Source organism: Ambystoma mexicanum, chromosome 5q (assembly GCF_040938575.1).
Source record: "Ambystoma mexicanum isolate Mex_15411 chromosome 5q, UKY_AmexF1_1, whole genome shotgun sequence".
Lineage (NCBI taxonomy): Eukaryota > Metazoa > Chordata > Amphibia > Caudata > Ambystomatidae > Ambystoma > Ambystoma mexicanum.
In genome coordinates, this window is record NC_090933.1 from 1337438141 (window position 1) to 1337457086 (window position 18946).

At 50.6% G+C, this 18946-nt stretch overlaps 1 protein-coding gene across 4 annotated transcripts in view; it reads right to left on the reverse strand.

Moving 5' to 3' along the window:
• The window catches only part of CPSF1 (cleavage and polyadenylation specific factor 1), a 777662-nt gene that overhangs the window by 419477 nt on the left and 339239 nt on the right, over window positions 1-18946 (reverse strand). For all 4 annotated transcript variants that reach the window (XM_069621953.1, XM_069621950.1, XM_069621951.1 and 1 more), the window contains exons 21-22: window positions 2530-2666; window positions 1980-2154 (exon numbers count right to left, since the gene is read on the reverse strand). In XM_069621953.1, coding sequence (XP_069478054.1) covers window positions 1980-2154; window positions 2530-2666 — 312 coding nt within the window. The remainder of the gene's footprint in view (window positions 1-1979; window positions 2155-2529; window positions 2667-18946) is intronic.

Genomic DNA, 18946 nt, shown 5'->3' on the forward strand with positions numbered 1-18946 from the left:
TTGACCTGGCCCTACCTGGAAGGCTGACTTGCCAGTGTGGGCCGGGGCAAGGGCCATGACAGCGTCCAGGGGTCTGTCCCCACTTGCTGGGTTTCTTCCCAATTGTCTGTGGCATCCGCCTGCTCCTCATTGTAACCCTGTAGGAAGGAAGGTTCTTCATATTCACTGTAGATGTCCCTATAAGTGTCCATCTGGACGAGGTCTTCATGATGGACGGGGACAGAAGGCTGAACTTCTTGGAAATGCGAAGCAGATTGAAGCGTAGGCTCACCACGAGATCTTTTCGGGGAAGGATGGTCAGAAAAGTTGATAATTCTCAAGACGGTCCATACAACCTTCGAATTTCTCTTGTCCATTTAGAGGACCCAGAAGGGCCTACGGGTGGAAAAGCGTCGTCTTCTGCCCTTTGGCGCTGAAAATGGTCTCTCAAGGTGTTGGAAAGAGGCTCTTGACTGTCCTCATAGATATCGTGAGAAACGGGGCAGCCTGACGTTTCTAAAGATTTGTCCGCGGCCTGCCCCAGGTTTTTCGGCAGAACAGGAATAAGCCCAACCGCCAAAGTAATTCTCCTGATGCTCTGTTCGATTACCGCCGAATCGGCGTGAGTTAGTGGACCCAAAAGTCTATCGGTAGACTTACTGCCTTCCGTGGCGTTAGAGGGCCTAGCAGTTGGTTTTTCACCTTGAGACCTAGTCGTGATTTTTGGGCCTACCGCAGCCTTCAGAATCGTCGTAGCGCTGGATTTCTGCGCTTCGACATGTAAACCTGATTTAAGGATAGCGCCCTTGTTTGTCTTGGAATGCCCAGGCGCAAGACGCTGTTGCGGATGCGTGGAAGTCTTTGGATAAGAACGATCCGAGGAATCCGTCGAAATTTGACGGCCCTGCTGGCGATTTTAACTTTTTTCGACATATCCGTCAAAATAGGTGTAGGGGTTGTGTGCTTAATGTAATGCGCTTGTACGCCCCTCTCGCCGGGTGTTGTCCCTGAAGCGAGACCAGAGTCAGGCATTAAAGGGTCGGGGACGGGCGTAGCGGACCTAAAAGTGTCCGCCTTGAGGTCTATCACAACCGCAACGGATGTTTGGTCATCGGAGGTGCCCCCGTCACTTTCGCCGGTGGGGCAAGGGGGTTCCACCCGCGACATACTCTATGCGGCCCACCGCTTTACACGGAGCTCCTTAAGGGTCTTAGGCCGAAGGAGTTTGCAAGCCGCACACCACTTTGTCGTGATCTAAGGGGAGAAAGGAGTTGCAGGTCCTGTGTTCGCCCTTCCCAGGATATCTAGTCCTACACTTAGAACAGAACCAAAAAGGAGTCCTTTCCATAACCAAAGGGGAAGATGACCAGACCTATAGGGTAAAGAGGGGGAAAGAGGAAAGACATATCGGAAATGGGGCCACCCCAACCCCACTATCCCTACTGTAAAGGCCGGACAGAAGGACCGACCAGGTGGATGCTTCTGCCGCCGGATCGTAGGCGCTGAACACCACCACCGTAGACAAGTCCCCCGTAGTCTTCTTCGCAGTTGTTCTTGGCGTCAAAATAACTTCAGGGGGAAATAACCAACAAGTCGGTTAGGATAAACAATGTCTCTTAAGAGTTCCGCTATAGGGCGACCAGTTATCTGGGCGGAATAAAACTATCTGATGGACCTCTGCGTGCGAGGGATTTTTGGTACACTACACGTCACGTTAGGGATAGGGTTACAGACATTCCTATGCTGAAGTCCCCTTTCGGTCCCCGATAGACCAGATGCAATACACTGCGGTTACCACTGGATGTCGGACCATATGCACAGCATGTGATTCTAAGCAGATTAACAAGCATCAGAAAAAATGATTACAAAGACTTCCTTTTGAGCGAGGGTATGTTTAGCATTCTGTCAATACAAAGCAAATCTAAATAACAGAATAATAGTAGCAAAGCAACAGAAAAGCCAGGGAAAAGGTACAATTTAAAAACCAGTGCACGTCTCACCTCCATGATTCCAGTTTCCCGCACCAGTACACACCAGTGGGTGGGTTCCATTTTGGAATGGGGTAGTTCTTTGTCACCCAGGGGAAAGCTGGGGCGTCGGAGTTCCTCCTTGCCAGGGCTGAAGATTGTGCTGGTGTCCCCATACAGCATCTCCTCCTCATCATCCACTGTGTTACTATATGCAAACAAGCGCAGAGTGAGCCACACAAACATTAAAGTATGAACTACTCATACCAGGTGCTTTACAGCAATGTGTAGATAAAATCCCCAGACTTCAGAACCAAAGCAACACGTAAGTCCTCAAAGTTTCTGTATTGCAATAACAAAATGGAAAAAAGTTTTTCATTCTCAAATACTGGAAAGGGGGATGAAGGATTGTTGCCTTGCCTCTTGGTCTCTGCTTAAGTCATCTTGCTATATCCCTCTTTGGTGCAGGGCCTCTATCTCTTTAGCTGCATACCCTCTAGGACCACGCTCCTTCCAAGCAAGGGCCCCCACACACCTCAGATCTCAGGTGGCACATGCTTTCGGGGTCTCTCTTAACACAAACCTTAGGTCCTGAACAGCAGGTTCCCCATCCAAATGATTCTTTAGAATGTTATCTTCCTTAGGAGTGGCGCTGCGTGCCTCCGTCGTAAACATGCCACTGACGTCACGATAAATGCAAAGAGCGATCACCTTCGATTGCTGCAAGAGAGACACAGGTTAGACACTCCTTCCTTGTCACATGCAGAGATGTCATTGTCCCCCCGCACACATGCTGAGATACCAAGATCTGCGGGATTCCAGAGATCAAGCTCAATTCTCAAAGAGGAGCGATACACACAAAATGTCACTTCACACCGCTGAAAGGCCTCTTTAGAAGGTGTTTGTTGTACAACTATTAACATTCAGGTGGGACTGTGCACCCAAGTCAAACCTCTCAAGGAAGGTGGTGACACAGAGCATTCAGGCTGAACTCTAGGGAGGGGAAGCAGGCAGAGACCAGAGCTAGTCAAGCACCTTTACCCAGAGAAAACACCACACTAGAACTCAAATTGGTGCACATATGTTTAGGGGGACCCATTGCATAGAGTCATGTATGTTAGGCAAGATTGTATGTAGTAGCCCTGTGGGAGACTACACCAGCTTTGTCCTCTCGGCAATAGGAAACCCAACCTTGGGTACATGTCTGTACAACACACGTTGGTAGAGTGACTGGGCAACCAGGCTTCTCTCAAGAGGGGTAAATGTGAACTGCAGAGGTGTATGAGATTCACAGTGACAGGTATTAAAAAACACTTGTACTCAAAGGTTTCTGATTAAAATAATTACTTATTAATTTGTCAGTTTTAAAATAAGCCTTCTTTAGATAGGGCAATATGCAATAATACAATACACTTAAATACACTCCTTCAGTTTCAGTTAAGTAAATAGATAACCTTTTGAGATGTCACACACACACACACTTCCAACAACCTGAAACGACATCAACAGTTAGGGCACTGTGGACATTAATATATCACTAGTACACTTCATTTCAATACTGAGGTTGTGGAAAAAGAATAAGGCTAGGGAAGGAAACAAAGGTTAACAAGTTTCTCATAATAGGTAAGTACGTTACAATCCCCCAATGAAGTATAGGTTAACCCTTTCCCAGCTATATAAGTAATGAACAAGTTACTCTCTTACCTGGTAACGTTCTTTCGATGGGATGGTCCGACGACGTATTCCATATCTATGACAGTAATCACCACAGCTGTGCTGCTTCAGAAAATCTTTAGGCGTCTGCATCCTGCGTCGATGACGTCGATACGCCGCCCTCGAGGACCTCCTCCGACGACCGACGTCACTGGATGTTATAACTAGGACGCACGATGCCCGTAGCCTCAGTTGTAGTTTGTTCCCAGAACGTGTGGCACCAGTCTTCTGCCAGTCTGCCCACACAAAGCCTTGCGGAACCGTAAGCTGCAATCGCATAAGAAATTCTGTAGCGGGGAAGGCAGGGAGGGAACGATATGGAATACATCGTCGGACCATCCCATTGAAAGAACGTTACAAGGTTAGAGAGTAACTTGTTCTTCGAGGGGATTGGGTCCTCCGACGTATTCCATATCTATGACAGACTCCCAAAGCAGTACCAATGCAAGGAGGTGGGAAAAGAATTTAGAAAATAGAAATTTAGAAAGCCCAATCAAATTGCAGAGTAAAGGGCCGCCTTGCCAAAGGCCAGAGCCTGCCCTGGATGGAATCGAGGGAGTAGCGACGTACAAAAGTATGTACCGAAGCCCAGGTGGCTGCATCACAGATGTTACGAATAGGAACACCCCTCTGTAGGGCATTAGAGGCAGCCATACTCCTGGTAGAATGGGCCCGTAAACCGACTGGTGGGTCCTAACCCGCCAAGCGGTAACACTCAGATATAGCCAAAATAATCCAGTGAGACAGTCTGTTTCATCACAGCTTGTCCCAAACGCTTTCCAGCGTAACCAATGAAGAGTTGATCGTCCACTCTGACCCGGGACATGCGTGAAATATAAAAGCTTAACGCTCTCCTAGGATCAAGCCTATGGAACCTCTCCTCTTCCTTACCAGGTTGTGGAGGAGGATAAAACGCCGGAACCACCACCTTCTGGCCTAAATGAAATTCCGACACCGCCTTTGGAAGAAAGGAAGGACGAAATCCAAGGGCAACACAGTGAAGGGTGGCTTAACAGAAAGTGCCTGTAACTCACTCACTCTGCGAACGGAAGAGACCGCAACCATACAGTTTTAAGAGTTGACAGTCTCAAAGGCCATGAATGCAAAGGCTCAAACTGAGCACCCATTAGAAACTTGAGAACAAGGTTCAAATCCCAACCGGGCACCTGGAAAGGTGACGGAGGGAACACATTAGTGAGCCCTTTCAGAAACTGAGAAATTAAAGGAATTTTAAAATAGGAAAACTCTTTAGACGAACGCTTAAATATGGACAGCGCGGCCAGGTAACCTTTAACGGTACCCACTTGCAAGCCCCTGTGGGCCAAAGAAAGCAAAAAAGAGAACAATGGGAATGTCACATGCAAAAGGATCCACATCCTGAACCCTGCACCAATTGCAGGACTTACGCCAACGGCAACAGTACAGGGACTTTGATGCTGGCCGTTTGGCCGAAAACAACACCTCCATCAAGTCTTCAGGGAGGTCCCAATCCTTACACCTCAACCTTTCAGAAGCCAAGCGTGAAGGTTGAGGTATCTGACCTCTGGATGGAGAACCTGACCCCCCTCCCGTGAGAGCAGATAGTCTCGGTAGGGAAGACAACGTGGAGGGCAGATGGACAAGTCGAGAAGGTCCGGTTACCACGTCCTGCGGGCCCACGCCGGAGCAATGAGGATCATCCGGGAACCGAACCTCCGTAACCTCTGCAGTACTTGCGGGACGACGGGGACTGGAGGAAACACGTACAGCAGTGGGAATGACCACTCCACCACAAACGCGTCTCCTAAGGCTCCTTTTGGAGGAAATTCCAGCGAGCAGAACCTCTTGCACTTCCGGTTGGCACTGGAAGCGAAGAGATCCACATGAGGGGTGCCCCAAAAGGCGAATATCTCCAGGAGAATCTCCTGAGCCAACTCCCACTCGTGAGAGATTGCGCTGTGCCTGCTCAGAGCATCCACGGTCTCGTTTTCGTCTCCGGCCAGATGAACTGCCGAGATCGAAACTTCCTGCTGGATTGCCCAGAACCAGAGCCGCGTCGCCTCCCTGCGCAGAGAAAGAGACCCTGCCCCCCCCCCCTTTTGTTGCGGTAGTGCATGGCCACTGTGTTGTCCGTCAGGATCAGGACCAGGACATTCTTTCCTCGCACAGTCAGCAGAAAAGCCTTCAGGGCTAGCCTGAGGGCACTCAGCTCCAACAGATTGATATGAGGTCTGGACTCCGACGGAGACCAACGACCTCTGACTGTCAACTCGTTGGCATGAGCTCCCCATCCCGTGAGGGATGCATCTGCCACGATCGTCACCTCCGGCCAGGGCAGCCAAAATGGAGCCCCCCTAATCAGATTGCCTTCGGCGGCCCACCACAGAAGGTCCTGGGCGACCGAGGACGGCACCAGAACAGGGTCTGACATCCTGCCGGAGGACCGAGACCACTGGAGCTTGAGTGCCCATTGCAAAGATCTCATCTGCAACCTGGCCTCTGGCACCAGAAGAATGCAGGATGCCATGAGGCCGAGCAATCTCAAGAACTCGAACGCTGGGAGACTCTGGGCAAGCTGAAACTTGTGCACCATCTGCTGAATGTGATGAGCCCTCACCTGGGGAGGAAAACACTGCCCCAGGGACGTGTCGAGCACTGCTCCGATGTACTGGAGCCTTTGAGTTGGCGTCAAGTGAGACTTCTTTAAGTTGAGGGAGAAGCCCAGTTTGTGGAGGGAGTGGCAGGTGACTGACAGATGATCCACGACTTGCTTGGGAGAGCATGCCCTGATCAACCAATTGTCCAGGTAGGGGTAGACGTGAATCCCCCCTTTCCTGAGGTGCGCTGCCACCACTACCATGAGCTTGGTGAAGACCCTCGGGGCGGAGGTCAATCCGAACGGCAGAACCCGAAACTGAAAGTGCGACTCGCCAACCGCGAACCTCAGGTACTTGTGCTTTGGATGTATCGGCACATGAAAATAAGCGTCCTTGAGGTCGAGAGACACCAACCAGTCCTGAAGTTGAAGGGCCTGGAGGACTTGAGAGAGAGTAACTATCTTGAACTTGTCCTTCCTGAGCAGTTTGTTCAAACCGCGCAAGTCCATGATGGGTCTCAATCCCCAGTCTTTCTTGGATATCAAAAAATAAGGGGAATACCATCCCTTGTTCCTCTCCGCTACAGGCACCAGTTCTAGGGCACCTTTCTCCAGCAGGGATTGAATTTCCTGTGCAAGGAGCAGATCCGGACTCTTCAAAGTGAGATTCCCCAGTGGATTGTCGTGAGGCCTCTGCCAGGAAGTAAGACAGTAGCCGTGGGTTATGATCTCCAGAACCCACACATCTGAAGTAATGGTGCACCACTCTGCAAGATGCTGCGCCAGCCTTCCCCCAACCGGCGAACCATGGGACATGGCCTCAGGACTGAGCTGAAGCGGCTGCGGCATTGCCCGAGGGCAAAGAGGCAACAGCCCGAGCGGTCTTGGCACCTCAAGTACCTGGTTTTCCACCTCTGGCACTCCCACGGTGGCCCCTTTGACTAGCAGCTCCTTTCGCTTTACCAAAGGATGAGTAATAACGAAAGGAACCTCCCCTCCATTGCTGTCCCATAGGACGAAAAGGCAGACGTTGGCGAACTGCAGCGTTCCCAACGACTACGCTGCAGCTTTTGAGGTCTGCAACCTCTCAAGGCTCTCGTCAGCCTTGCTGCCAAAAAGATGGAAACCATCAAAGGGCATGTTGAGGAGCCGGGCTTGCACATCAGGAGCGAACCCCGACTTCCGCAACCACGCAAACCTGCATATTACGGTGCTCGCCGCCATGGACCGGCTGACGCAATCTGCCATGTCCAACCCCGACTGAACGCCCTCACACATGCCATCTTTGCCATCCTGGACCATATCAAGAAAACCATCCGGTCGTCCCCTTCAGGAATATGTTCAGCCGCTAAGGCAATACAGTTCCACAGAGTGCGTGAAACGAGACTAGGCACATACGGAGTTAGCTGCCTGAAGCGCTACACCCCCTGAAGAAAACCCTTTCTTCGCCCAGCCCTCAAAACGCTTGTCGTCCCTATCAGGAGGGATGGTAGGATACGACACCTGCTTAGCTTGGGCCGTAGCCGCCCGCACCTCCAAACTCTCCGGAGTGGGGTGCGTGGAAGAGTAGCAAGGGTCACTACTGGCTGGGCGGTATTTTCGCGGCAAAGACTTGCCCACTGCCGGGAGACTCCCTGGAGCAGTCCAAGCCGCTGCCACCCTTCTTTGCAGAGCCATATGGAATGGCAGTACCGTGTCAGTGGGTGGACCTTGATCGAGGATATCCGTAATGTCATCCTGCACAAAATCAACTGGAGGCGCCGACCACCCCAAGTAGTCGGTGACCCTCGACATAAGGCGCCGGTAAAATGACTCGGCATGGGTGCCAGGCCCAGGCCTACAGAACTCCACCTCCGGAGAGGTGTCCAGACCACTGGTGTCATGCAGTGACTGACGCAAGTTCTCAATCTGGCTATGACCAGAAAGACTCATCTGGTACCGTGTCCGGAACCAACCCATCATCAGAACCCTCATCCAACTCGGAAACAATCTATAGGCTGGAAAGTGGGCATTGAATAGGGGAGAGAGACATGTTTTGCCTTGGCCAGAGCCTTTCCAAGGGGTTCCCCATGCCACTGGGTACCTCCGACACCACAGCCTCGAAAGACGCCGAGAGAAACTGCGTCAACGGCATCGACACAGGCCTCGAGGGCAGAGCCCAGAGCGTGTCCTTCGACAGCCTGGGCGCCGATGGCCTCGAACACTTCTTCGAAGGCGGAGCCTCGAGAGAGTCAGTCGACGACCACGGCGCCACCGGCGTCGACCTCTTCTTCGAAGACTTCACAGGTGCACACGGGCTCGAGCGCGTCGAGGGCCGGGACCTGGAACGGGCATGACTGGAACGATTCCCCTTGTCCGAGCGGGACCTCTCCCGCGAATCATGCCGACCACCTGAGCCCGAAGGCGTACGAGCGGTGTCTCCAGTATGGTCACGACCGACCCCTCTGAGGCACGGACGGACAGGAGCCCTGCGATTCAAGAATCGCCAACATTGTCTTCCCGAAGGAAGCCCACTCCTCTGGAGAGGATCGCTTGGTGGGATAAGAAACCCGCCAACGGGCAGAGTCCTCGGAAGAGGAAGGCGACCGATGACGGCGCTTCCGGGAGTGCCTCGAAGAGGCAGAGGAGTGGCGGGACCCACTCCGGGACCGAGACCCCCCTAGACTTAAGACTACAATGCAGAGAGTCGCCCCTCGAATCCCGGGGCTTGGACACCTTACTGACCGACAACTTCTTCTTACGTTCCCGCAAGGCCTTGGACGTAAGCGACTGGCAGTCGACACAATCATCCGTGTTGGGGCATCCCCGAGGCACCAGAGGCAGGCGTTGTGTGAGTCTGTCACCGACATCTTGGACCTGCAGTCCCCACACTTCTTGAAGCCTGGACACGGGGTGGAAGCTTCACAAAGAATATTCACAATACGACAGGTTCTAAGAACCGAGAAAGAACAGAAACTCCAAAGAGTGGAGGCGCACCGAGATCTCCGAAGCGAACACGTTCGCGGAAAAAACGGAACTGAGGCTACGGGCGTCGTGCGTCCTACTTAGAACATCCAGTGACGTCGGCCGTCAGAGGAGGTCCTTGAGGGCGGCGTATCGACGCTGGACACAGACGCCGAAAGATTTTCCGAAGCAGCACAGCTGTGGTGATTACCGTCCTAGATATGGAATACGTCGGAGGACACAATCCCCTCGAATTATGTATTACTTTTTGAGGGACACAAACACAAAATCAGAGGGTAAGAAGAGTCTGCAGGGACCCAGAACAGCCAATGCCAATTGAGCAAAGTCTAGGGGAGCTGAGGTACTTTGAGGATAGCACAAAAATACTGCACAATGTTAAAGAGAGTTTTTAGAAAATAATCACTGTTGGGCCACAAGCTGTAAGGCTTGTGAAAAAGCAAAGCTGCAAGCAACTCTACAAAGGGCAGCCAATGCAAGTCTCTGGTGAGAGCAAGCAAGCTACACACAAGAGGCAAGTACTCCTAGTTGGACAGTACCTAAGGTCTGAAGAAAAGGGGCCAGCTGGCTTCTATTCCTGTTGCAGTCATGCAGATCCTGTGTTCCTGTTCTGAGTCATGGGGACAAGAGGGAGGACAGGGGACTCCAGCACTGCGGTGTGAAGGTCGGCAGCAGCAATGAGCTTACTCCAAGTCAGCAGCACTTCCCGGTTTCAACTACCAGCAAATAGCTCCATCGCATTTCTTAGACACCTTGTGTGCTCCCTTGCTTCTGGGGTCCAGCACTCGGTTGAGGTGACTCAGGCTTGGGTCCTTAGGATCGTCCTGGAGTTCAAGTCTGGCTTAAAGACGATGAACTTGTTCCTGGTGTTCCTGTCCCCTGGTTCTCGGTTCCAGCAGCATCAAAGAAGTACAGCCAGCAGAGAGGAGTTCCGGCCAAGTTAGTCTTGGGGTCAGTTGGTCCCACCAACCCAAGGGAAGAAATTGTCCGTTCCGGCTTCTCTAGTCGATACGAACCTTCAGCACTGCAGCTGGGCTTCACTGGGCAAACCAACAGTCCAGAAGGGTGCAGCAGCTTCTCTTTTAGTGCCTTAGACCTCCGCTTTTATGCAGGTTTCTCGCATTCATTCGCAACCTACATGTCACTCACCCAGCTGGGTGGCTGTCCTCCAAGGACAGCCAGCCAGCCACCTTTGGGTGCATTCCTGTAACCAAGTAGACTAAGCACAGGGAGTTGCAGGAACCTCCCTTGCTTCCTCCCCTGCCAGACACGCTGGAGCAAGAGGCAGGCTTCACCAGTGAATCCTGCCAAAGACAAAATGAACAAAGTGATGAAACCTGGTTTGGCGCTAATAAGCCCAAGACCGACCTCACAAGCAGGAAATGGCAATAAACAAGACTAGGCCATTTTGACAAAATGGGCACCCAAGGGTGCAATACTGCAGCTGAGGATTCAGCCTGCCGTAAAAACACACACTGGAAGGAAAATGAAACCATTGCCACCAGCCATTAACTGTAGTGAGGTTAACAAAAATGTTACATGATAAAGTAGACAAAGGGGATACCAAGTGTTGGAGAATTCTCAGAAATGTGCTTCACTCCTCCCCCTTAGAGATCCCCAGCAACTTTGATGGATTTTGAGCACTTGATTTTTTTACCTTGAGAGAGTGAGACCCTTTTTTCCACTCTCTCGTGTTTTAATGTGACTTTTTACTCTGCGTTTCTTTTGGTTGTGGAGTCTGACAAACTCCATAGGCATCATCTTTTACATTGTGTCACACACCACCTTCAGTGCAGTGCCACAGGGAAGTCTTTAAGATGTCTCCAAAGGTTTAAATACCTTCTCTGGGATAAACTACTGTTTCCCAGGGCAGTAAAGTGAAATTGACTTTACTTACATTTGTAACTTTCTAGACCCAGCAGAACACTATCTTACAATAGGGTGCTGGAGGGTTACCCAGTATCCCCTTTGTCTAGCTTCTCATGTAACGTTTTTAGGATACCCTTTCCTTGTTGAATGGCTGGTGGCAGTGGTTTACTTTTTACTACCACTATGGGATTTTACCACGGCTGCATTCGCAGCCACAGTAAAGCATGCATGGGTGCTATTTTTGTCAAAATGGCCCAGGCTTCTTTATTCGCCATTTCTTGGTGCAAAGGTCCTTCTTGAGATTTACTATGCGAGCCAGACCAGGTTTGGTCCCTTTGTTCATTTTGTCTTTGGCAGGCTTCATGAGTGAAACCTGCCTCTGGCTTCAGGGTGTCTGGCGGGGGTAGGAAGTGAGGGAGGTGCCCGAAACTCCCTGTGCGTAGTCTCCTAGGAGACCCAAATGCACTCTGCGGTGATTGGCCGGCTGACTGTCCGGCAAGGTCACCCACCCCGATGGGCGACTGACGGCTAGCCTGGGCTGGAATGAATGGGAGCAAGCAGCATAAAAGGCTAGGCTTTTTGGCTTGCGTTAGGGAGAATTCTCAAAAATGTGTTAATTCCCTCCACCTTAGAGACCCCCAGAAACTATGCTGGATTTTGAGGACTTGATTTTTTTTAACCTGGAGAGAGTGTGACCCTTTTTTCCCCCACTCTCTCATGTATTTGCATGTGATTTGATACCTCTGTGTTTCAGTTTGGTTATGGAGTCAGTTAGGCAAAGATTGTATGCAGTACCCTCTCGCGGAATACTTCACACAACTATGACTACAGGTTTAGGCAAACCAACCTTTGGTATAAGTGTGTACTACACAGTTTTGGTAGCGTGTTCAGCAGCCAGGCTTCTCTCAAGAGGGGAATGTGAGCAGTAATGATGTTACACAGAGGTCAACAGTACAAAATGTCGGTGGGCATCATAGTGTTTGATACTTAAATGACGGAAATGTTAATTGAAATTTATTCTTACGGGAATATTTTGACCTGGAGCTACGAAGTCTGTAAAAGATCCTATGGCATCCGGATCTCACTAAACAGATATGGAGAAAAAGTAAGGCATGAATACCCTACTTAAGACTGGTGCTCTCAGTTGACCCTTGGCAGGGTTACATGGGTCGATTCAACTCTTTCTTGAAGTGCTTATATTATCAAAAATTGCCAATAGACGGTACATAATTTTCCCAAAAAAATGTTTCATTCAGGGGGGCGCTGTTGAGCATCCCGAAAATGGCTGCCTAGTTGCAGAGCTCCATGAGGTGAGGAACGGAATCTGGCCAAATCAGCGGTTCTTTCTGTTGCCATCGACCCATAAGTTACTGGGCTATTCCTGAACACTTGCTGCCTGCATTGCCCGAGTATCGGACTGAATCGGGCCCCAGGGATCCCGGTACAAGACATTCAACATTGCGGCCTGGCCGCGAGCGCGCTCACCGGCACTGCTGTGGGCTGGACGTCGTGCCTTCCTGGCAGAGGCCCCGCCCGGACCATCGCCTGGGGCGGGCTTGACGGCCGGCCCTCATCACCCTGTTGCTGAGCCTCGTCATATGCCGGGGAGTGGATTTTCCCCTCTCGTCGCGAGTCGCGGCCCCTCCTGTTCCTGGCTGCGAGGTGCCAGGAACTCAGACCTCGGCGGCTTTCCCCTGGTGCGCCCTCAGCGCGTGTGTGGTGGCGCTGTGACCCGTCCTGCCTGCTGCGCCGGGGGAGCGGCTGCAGCTTCTCATCGCCTTGCCGGCTGCCTGTGCGGGCCTCAACTGCGCCCGGGGCCCAGTGATTGAGGTGCCCAGCCCTGGAGCTTGAGGCGTACGCAACACAAGCAGGTGAGGAGCTGGGGGGCACCTTTCAATCTCATTATCAGATCATCCAGGCGGATTCCTAACTGCCGTGAGTGCCCCCCCCGCCCTCCCTGTACCATACGCAACCCGCTCCCGCCGCAGGAACGTAGCCTCGCATTGAGGCCCTTGCGCCTCTACTGGGATTTCCTGGGCACCGGGTGCTCCGGGACGCGCCCAGTCTGCTCAGTGGCCCTCATGCAGACCCTCTGTCACTGGCCTGAAGACAATGATGGGTGCCCTGTGCCCGCGGCGGCTGCAGGCGGCCCGCTGTCCCCGTTGGGGGCCCCAGCTGCATCACCTCTTCAGCACTACTGCCTGACGAACAGGCGCCCTGCCCACACTGTGGCCCCTGGTTTCACCCTGACTGCTACATAGCGTGACCCCTCACTACCAGCTATATACTAACTGTGTGCTACATCTTCAATAGATATACCCGCACCCAGGCGCCACGGCGCAGTGACATCCCTTCTGGGTCCTCATCCTAAAGCAACAGTAAAGGCAGGTGGTGGGATGGCTATTCCTCCTGGTCTCTAAGTTGGGAACTGCACCTGTTGCCACGCGCCCGTTTCTGGCGTGGTGCCAGGTCTGTTTGGACGGACCATACCCATCATATCAGCAATGCCCAACAAATCTAGGGGGACCAACAAGAAAGGCGCCATGGACAGATTCACAAAAGCAACCCCTCGAGCGGAGGCTGGGCCGGATGCACCCATCCACGAGGATTTTGATCGGGTGCCCTCCTCCAGTGCGTCTGCTCCTGATCTCAAGGTAATGATGGAATCCATGGCCAAAAATGTTGCCTCTTTTCACCAAAAACTTGATGACATTAACGCCAATGTGGCATCTCTCAAATCTCGTATCGACCAGGCGGGAGCCAGGATCACGGAGGCCGAGAATCGCATTGGGGCAAATGAAGACACTTTAAACTCGTTGCAAGGCGTGGTGGCTAGTCTGACCCGGGACATGAAAACTGTAAAGGCGAAATGTGATGACCTTGAATCCCGCTCACGTAGGAACAACCTTCGTATTATCGAGGTTCCTGAGAACGCCCTCAAGGGGCGTATGGAACTGGCAATTGAGACTCTTCTTAAGGACCTCCTGGGTGACCCTGCCCTGTCACCGTACTTTACGGTCGAGCGAGCCCACCGTGCCTTACCACCACGCTCCAAGCCGGGGGACCTCCCCAGGCCTGTAATTGCTAAGACCCTTAATTATAGGGATAGAGACCTCATCCTCCGCCTGGACTGCGAGAAAGGAGACCTTCGCCTTGATTCACACACTATCCGGATATTCCCCGACTTCTCCATCGGGGTACAGCAGGAGAGACGCCAGCTCCTTAGCGTCAAGAAACTACTACTGGAACGTAACGTCCCATATGCAATCCTTTTTCTGGCTCGCCTCAAGATCACCTTCAGGGACAAGCTATACTTCTTCACGGTCCCAGAGGAAGCTGTGAAATTCATAGAATCTCAGATACCACTTCATAATGCAAACGAGGATCTTGATGCAAACAACTGAATACCAGTTGATCTTTTCTTATGCAGCCTAGTCATTATGGTTTATTCTTAATGTGCTGATGGTAACAACGTTTCATCGCCCTAATCACGCATTCACACTAGATCCTCACAATAACTATGTCTGGCACTGTCTCTTGCGAGGCCGTCTGCGGTCCTTCCCTGGCCCACGCAGGTCTGCTCTCATTTACTCACTTCAGATCTCGTTTTTACCCCAGTGTTAAACAAGCTAGCTGTGGCATACTATGTCTAATATGCGCACTAATGTTTTCTATACCACCTGATACTTTATGCTATCCGTGTCTGTCTTAGTTCCGCCTCACGGCAACAGCGCACCCCACTGCGATTGCAATGTTCATTCTTGTTTTGTACTCCATTTGCAGTGCATTGTTTTTTCCTAGGTTTTCAGCAACTATTGGCCCCTGTTGGGCCTTAGGGCAGGTTGTGCCAGGTTGGGGACGGCTCAACTGCATGCAGTTCAGGTTGTGTGTCGTTCGCACTGCTGATCCATGGTTGGTGGTGAGGGTGGGGGGTGGGAACGGGGTGGTTTGTTTTTCAAAAGGCACACGAGGATTCACTGAAGCACACTGAAAGGCTGCATGCACGCCTGCGGTTCTAACTTTGGGAGCTTACACCATCACTGGAGCTGGGATGTTCACTGAAACATGGATACTGTAGGTATAGATATTCACCATTGAAATGTCTACTGTCATAATGTCCTGGAATATCCGGGGTCTGAGCAATCACACCAAGGCCCGTAAAATCATGGCCTATGCTAGCAGACACAACTGCAAGATACTACTTTTGCAGGAGACACATTCCAATTGACTCATTCCGAGGGCTGTAGCCCCTTCATGGGGTCCTGCCAGATTCTTTACTTCCTAAACTACCCAATCTAGGGGCGTCCTCACGATGATCCACAAATCAATCAAGTTTGTATTACATAAAAGCTACATCGACCCTGAAGGTCGCTATGTCATACTACACTGAACGCTGGTCAATACAGAATATCTGTTGGTCAACACCTACTGCCCCAACGTAGATTCTCTGGAATTCTTCGACAACGTAACCACCATATTGCTTGGGTTTGTGGGGGTGCAGATTGTATGGGGGGGAAGATTTGAACCTCATTCTAGACACTGTTCTGGACAGAACTGGCACCACCGCCAGAGCTCTGTCTGGCGCGGTGCGCAGGCTACACAGCCACATCCAGTCGCTCAACATCTGTGATGCCTGGAGGACGCTTTATCCCCAGCAGCGGGATTACACTTATTACTCGTCTGTGCACGACAGCTCGTCCAGGATAGATTTGTTCTTGATCTCTAGGGAGGTCATGGGTAGGGTGGAGGGAACAGGTATCTTGCCCCGCACACTCTTGGATCACGCTCCGATCACCAATCTGACATTTAGTACCTGGCGCGTTAAGTCCGAAGCCCTAAAAGACATCGTGTTTAAGTCTGGAATACTAGCTGACATTGAATCGTTCTTTGAACTCAACTCTCTTCAGGACACGTCTGCCGCGGTTAGATGGGACGCGTTTAAGGTGTACATTAGGGGAATGTCTATCTCTCGGGAGGCTGGGGTGTTAAAATCTATTAAAGCTGCCCTTGGGAGCTCTAAGACCAAACTAAAACGACAAAAGCAGCGATGCGCCACAGGTGCTGACCCCAACATACTCGCCCAGATCTCAGATGAACTCCAAGTATATAATACACTAGCTACCAGCGAAGTTCAATATTTCAGCCGTCCCCAGGCCGCCAGGAAGTACGGAGAGGGAGACAGACCCGGGAAAACCCTAGCGACACTTGTGAGAGGGGAACTGGGCCGAACGCAGATCACTTCCATTAAAGATCAATATGGTAATGCTCGGTGGACTGACCAACAAATATTGGATATATTTACTGAAATCTACAGGTCCCTCTATTCTCAGCCCGCCGAGCATACCGAACAACATATGTGCGAGCTCCTTGATCAGATCCCCACTACAGAAATCTCTCCTTCTACCCGGGACCAGTTAGACTTCCCGACGAGAGATAGTGACGGGCATCTCGGACTTGCCTAAAGGCAAGGCGCCGGGCCCCGACGGCCTCACCGCAGACTTCTATCAGGAACACAGCCATTTTGGCCCCCCGGCTGTTTGAGGTCTGGAATGAAGCACTCCGTGCCTCCATCCTTCCCTCTTCCATGCGTGAGGCCGTCATCACGGTACTGCTCAAACCGGGCAAACCTGTTGACGACTGTGGGTCCTATAGACCCCTCTCCCTCATGAATCTCGACACAAAAATCTTTGCTAAGATCATTGCTAATCGCTTTCTGCCCATCATGACACATTTGGTACAAGAAGACCAGGCAGGCTTTGTCCCCGGCAGGTCTACCTCCCATCATATCAGGAGATTGTTTAATATCATGTCCCATATAGATCAAGACGTCCAGGCTGTAGCGGTTACATTGGACGCTCAGAAAGCCTTTGACATGGTCTCTTGGAAATACATGTGGCTGGTGCTTGAAACAATGGGAGTTGGCCTGAACATGATTGGGTTCATTAAACTATTATACACCTCCCCCGTGGCTCGAGTAAGAGCTAACTCACTGACATCTGAGCTTTTCAGGCTCTTCAGGGATGCCAGGCAGGGTTGCCCCTTCTCCAATCCTCTTTGCGTTGGTGATAGAGCCGATGGCGGACTTTGTCCGGGCGCGGCACTCCCGCAAAGGGATAAGACTGTCGGAGGACCCCGAAATTATATCCCTATACGCGGATGACGTTCTACTATATATCAGAGATCCCACCACCCACCTCCATTAGTTTTTGTATCAAAGTACCCACGCCAAAGCAATCGTATTAGGGCAAACCTAAAGAAAAATTGCAACACTGTAACATGTGGCAAAAGGGTAGAACACCCATTTAAAGAAACTCCTACATTTGCTTACCAAAGAAGTTCCAGCCTGAAAGACAGATTAATTCATACCAGACCCCCACAGAAGAGAAGCACAGACCGCATAGGCACATTTCCGTGCGTGAACTGCAGCAACTGTGGTTATATTATGAAAGGGCAAACAATAAATCATCCCTACACCAGAGAAAAAAATAAAGCTTAAATGTTGTGCTACATTTGATACAGCAGGAATCATATATGGGATTAAATGTCCATGTGGTTTGTATTATGTTGGCCAAACACAACGCACAGCAAAAATTAGGTGGAATGAACATAGGTCTTGCATCAGGAACAAGACTGCAAGCTCCGCGGTGGCAAGACACTGGCAGAATAAACAACACAACTTGGCCCAAATTAAATTTTTAATTCTGGAAAGAGTCCAAAGAAGAGAGAAAAGTGAATATCTACAAAAAAGAATTTATCAACGCGAAACATATTGGATTGACAGACTGAGTTCTCTTACTCCAAAGGGAATAAATGAGGAGATCGATTATATGTGTTTCCTCTAACGTAGCCAAAATCACATGTTTTGCTTTAATGAGGTTTTTCTTTAATGAGGCGTGGTGTACTATATCTCAATACTGTTGCGAACATGCATAATACATGAGTTTTTATTTTCTCTATATAATCTAGTTACATGTACGGATTGTTCATCTTAATATGTTGACTTTTTTTATAATCATACGCGCCATTTTCTCCTCGGAATCAGATTTCCGATTGCAGTTGGCACTGTTATTTTTGTTTGCTTGGTGGTTTACGGACAGAACGAAAACCATATTGGAAGTAATTGGAGAGTTTACTTTCTATAGCATGAGATACCCCCGAGCAGACACAGGCGCACATTCTCAGCACTGATGCCTACCATTTACATAGCTTATTACTACTAGTTTAAGACACGCATCCACACGGATCGCCATGGCAACAATCCCACCCCCCTGCGACACAGCAGGGCGGTGGGGCCCGAGGCGCACCTACAGCGGCGTACGCGCTGCTGCCCGGCGCCCCACCCTCGTTCCCATGGCGATTCAAGTAAGCGTTGGTGTTCACGCGCATTTCACTTTCGCTTTCCCGGCGAACGCGATCGGTCCTGCACGCGAGTACCACATATGCGGGTAAGAGCTCTGGGATTATGTTGCACACAGTTGTGCTACCCGTTCTATAGACAGAAGTACTTACATATTCCCCAACTGTTGTTCAACAGGAATGTTGGAGATCATATCCAAGAGCATTCACAGGAGAGGACTACTTTAACTTAGCAGGTACAGAGTTCTGAGTATAAGGGTGCCACATAATTTAACATATACAGTGGTATGGCAATTTTGACATACTTTCTTTTACATCTCTCCCATATTTTCTCCATTGATTCGGATCTACCTGGGGTATGTGCTTTAAAATTATTTTTAACAATTATTTGCATTTATGTTTTCATGGATATATGACTGATGTTTACACTAACAGTTGATTCAGAATTCACTTAAGTACGGCCCTGAAGATGGTCATAGACCGAAATGCATTGGCATATGTGCTTTTTTGATAAATAGACCTATCT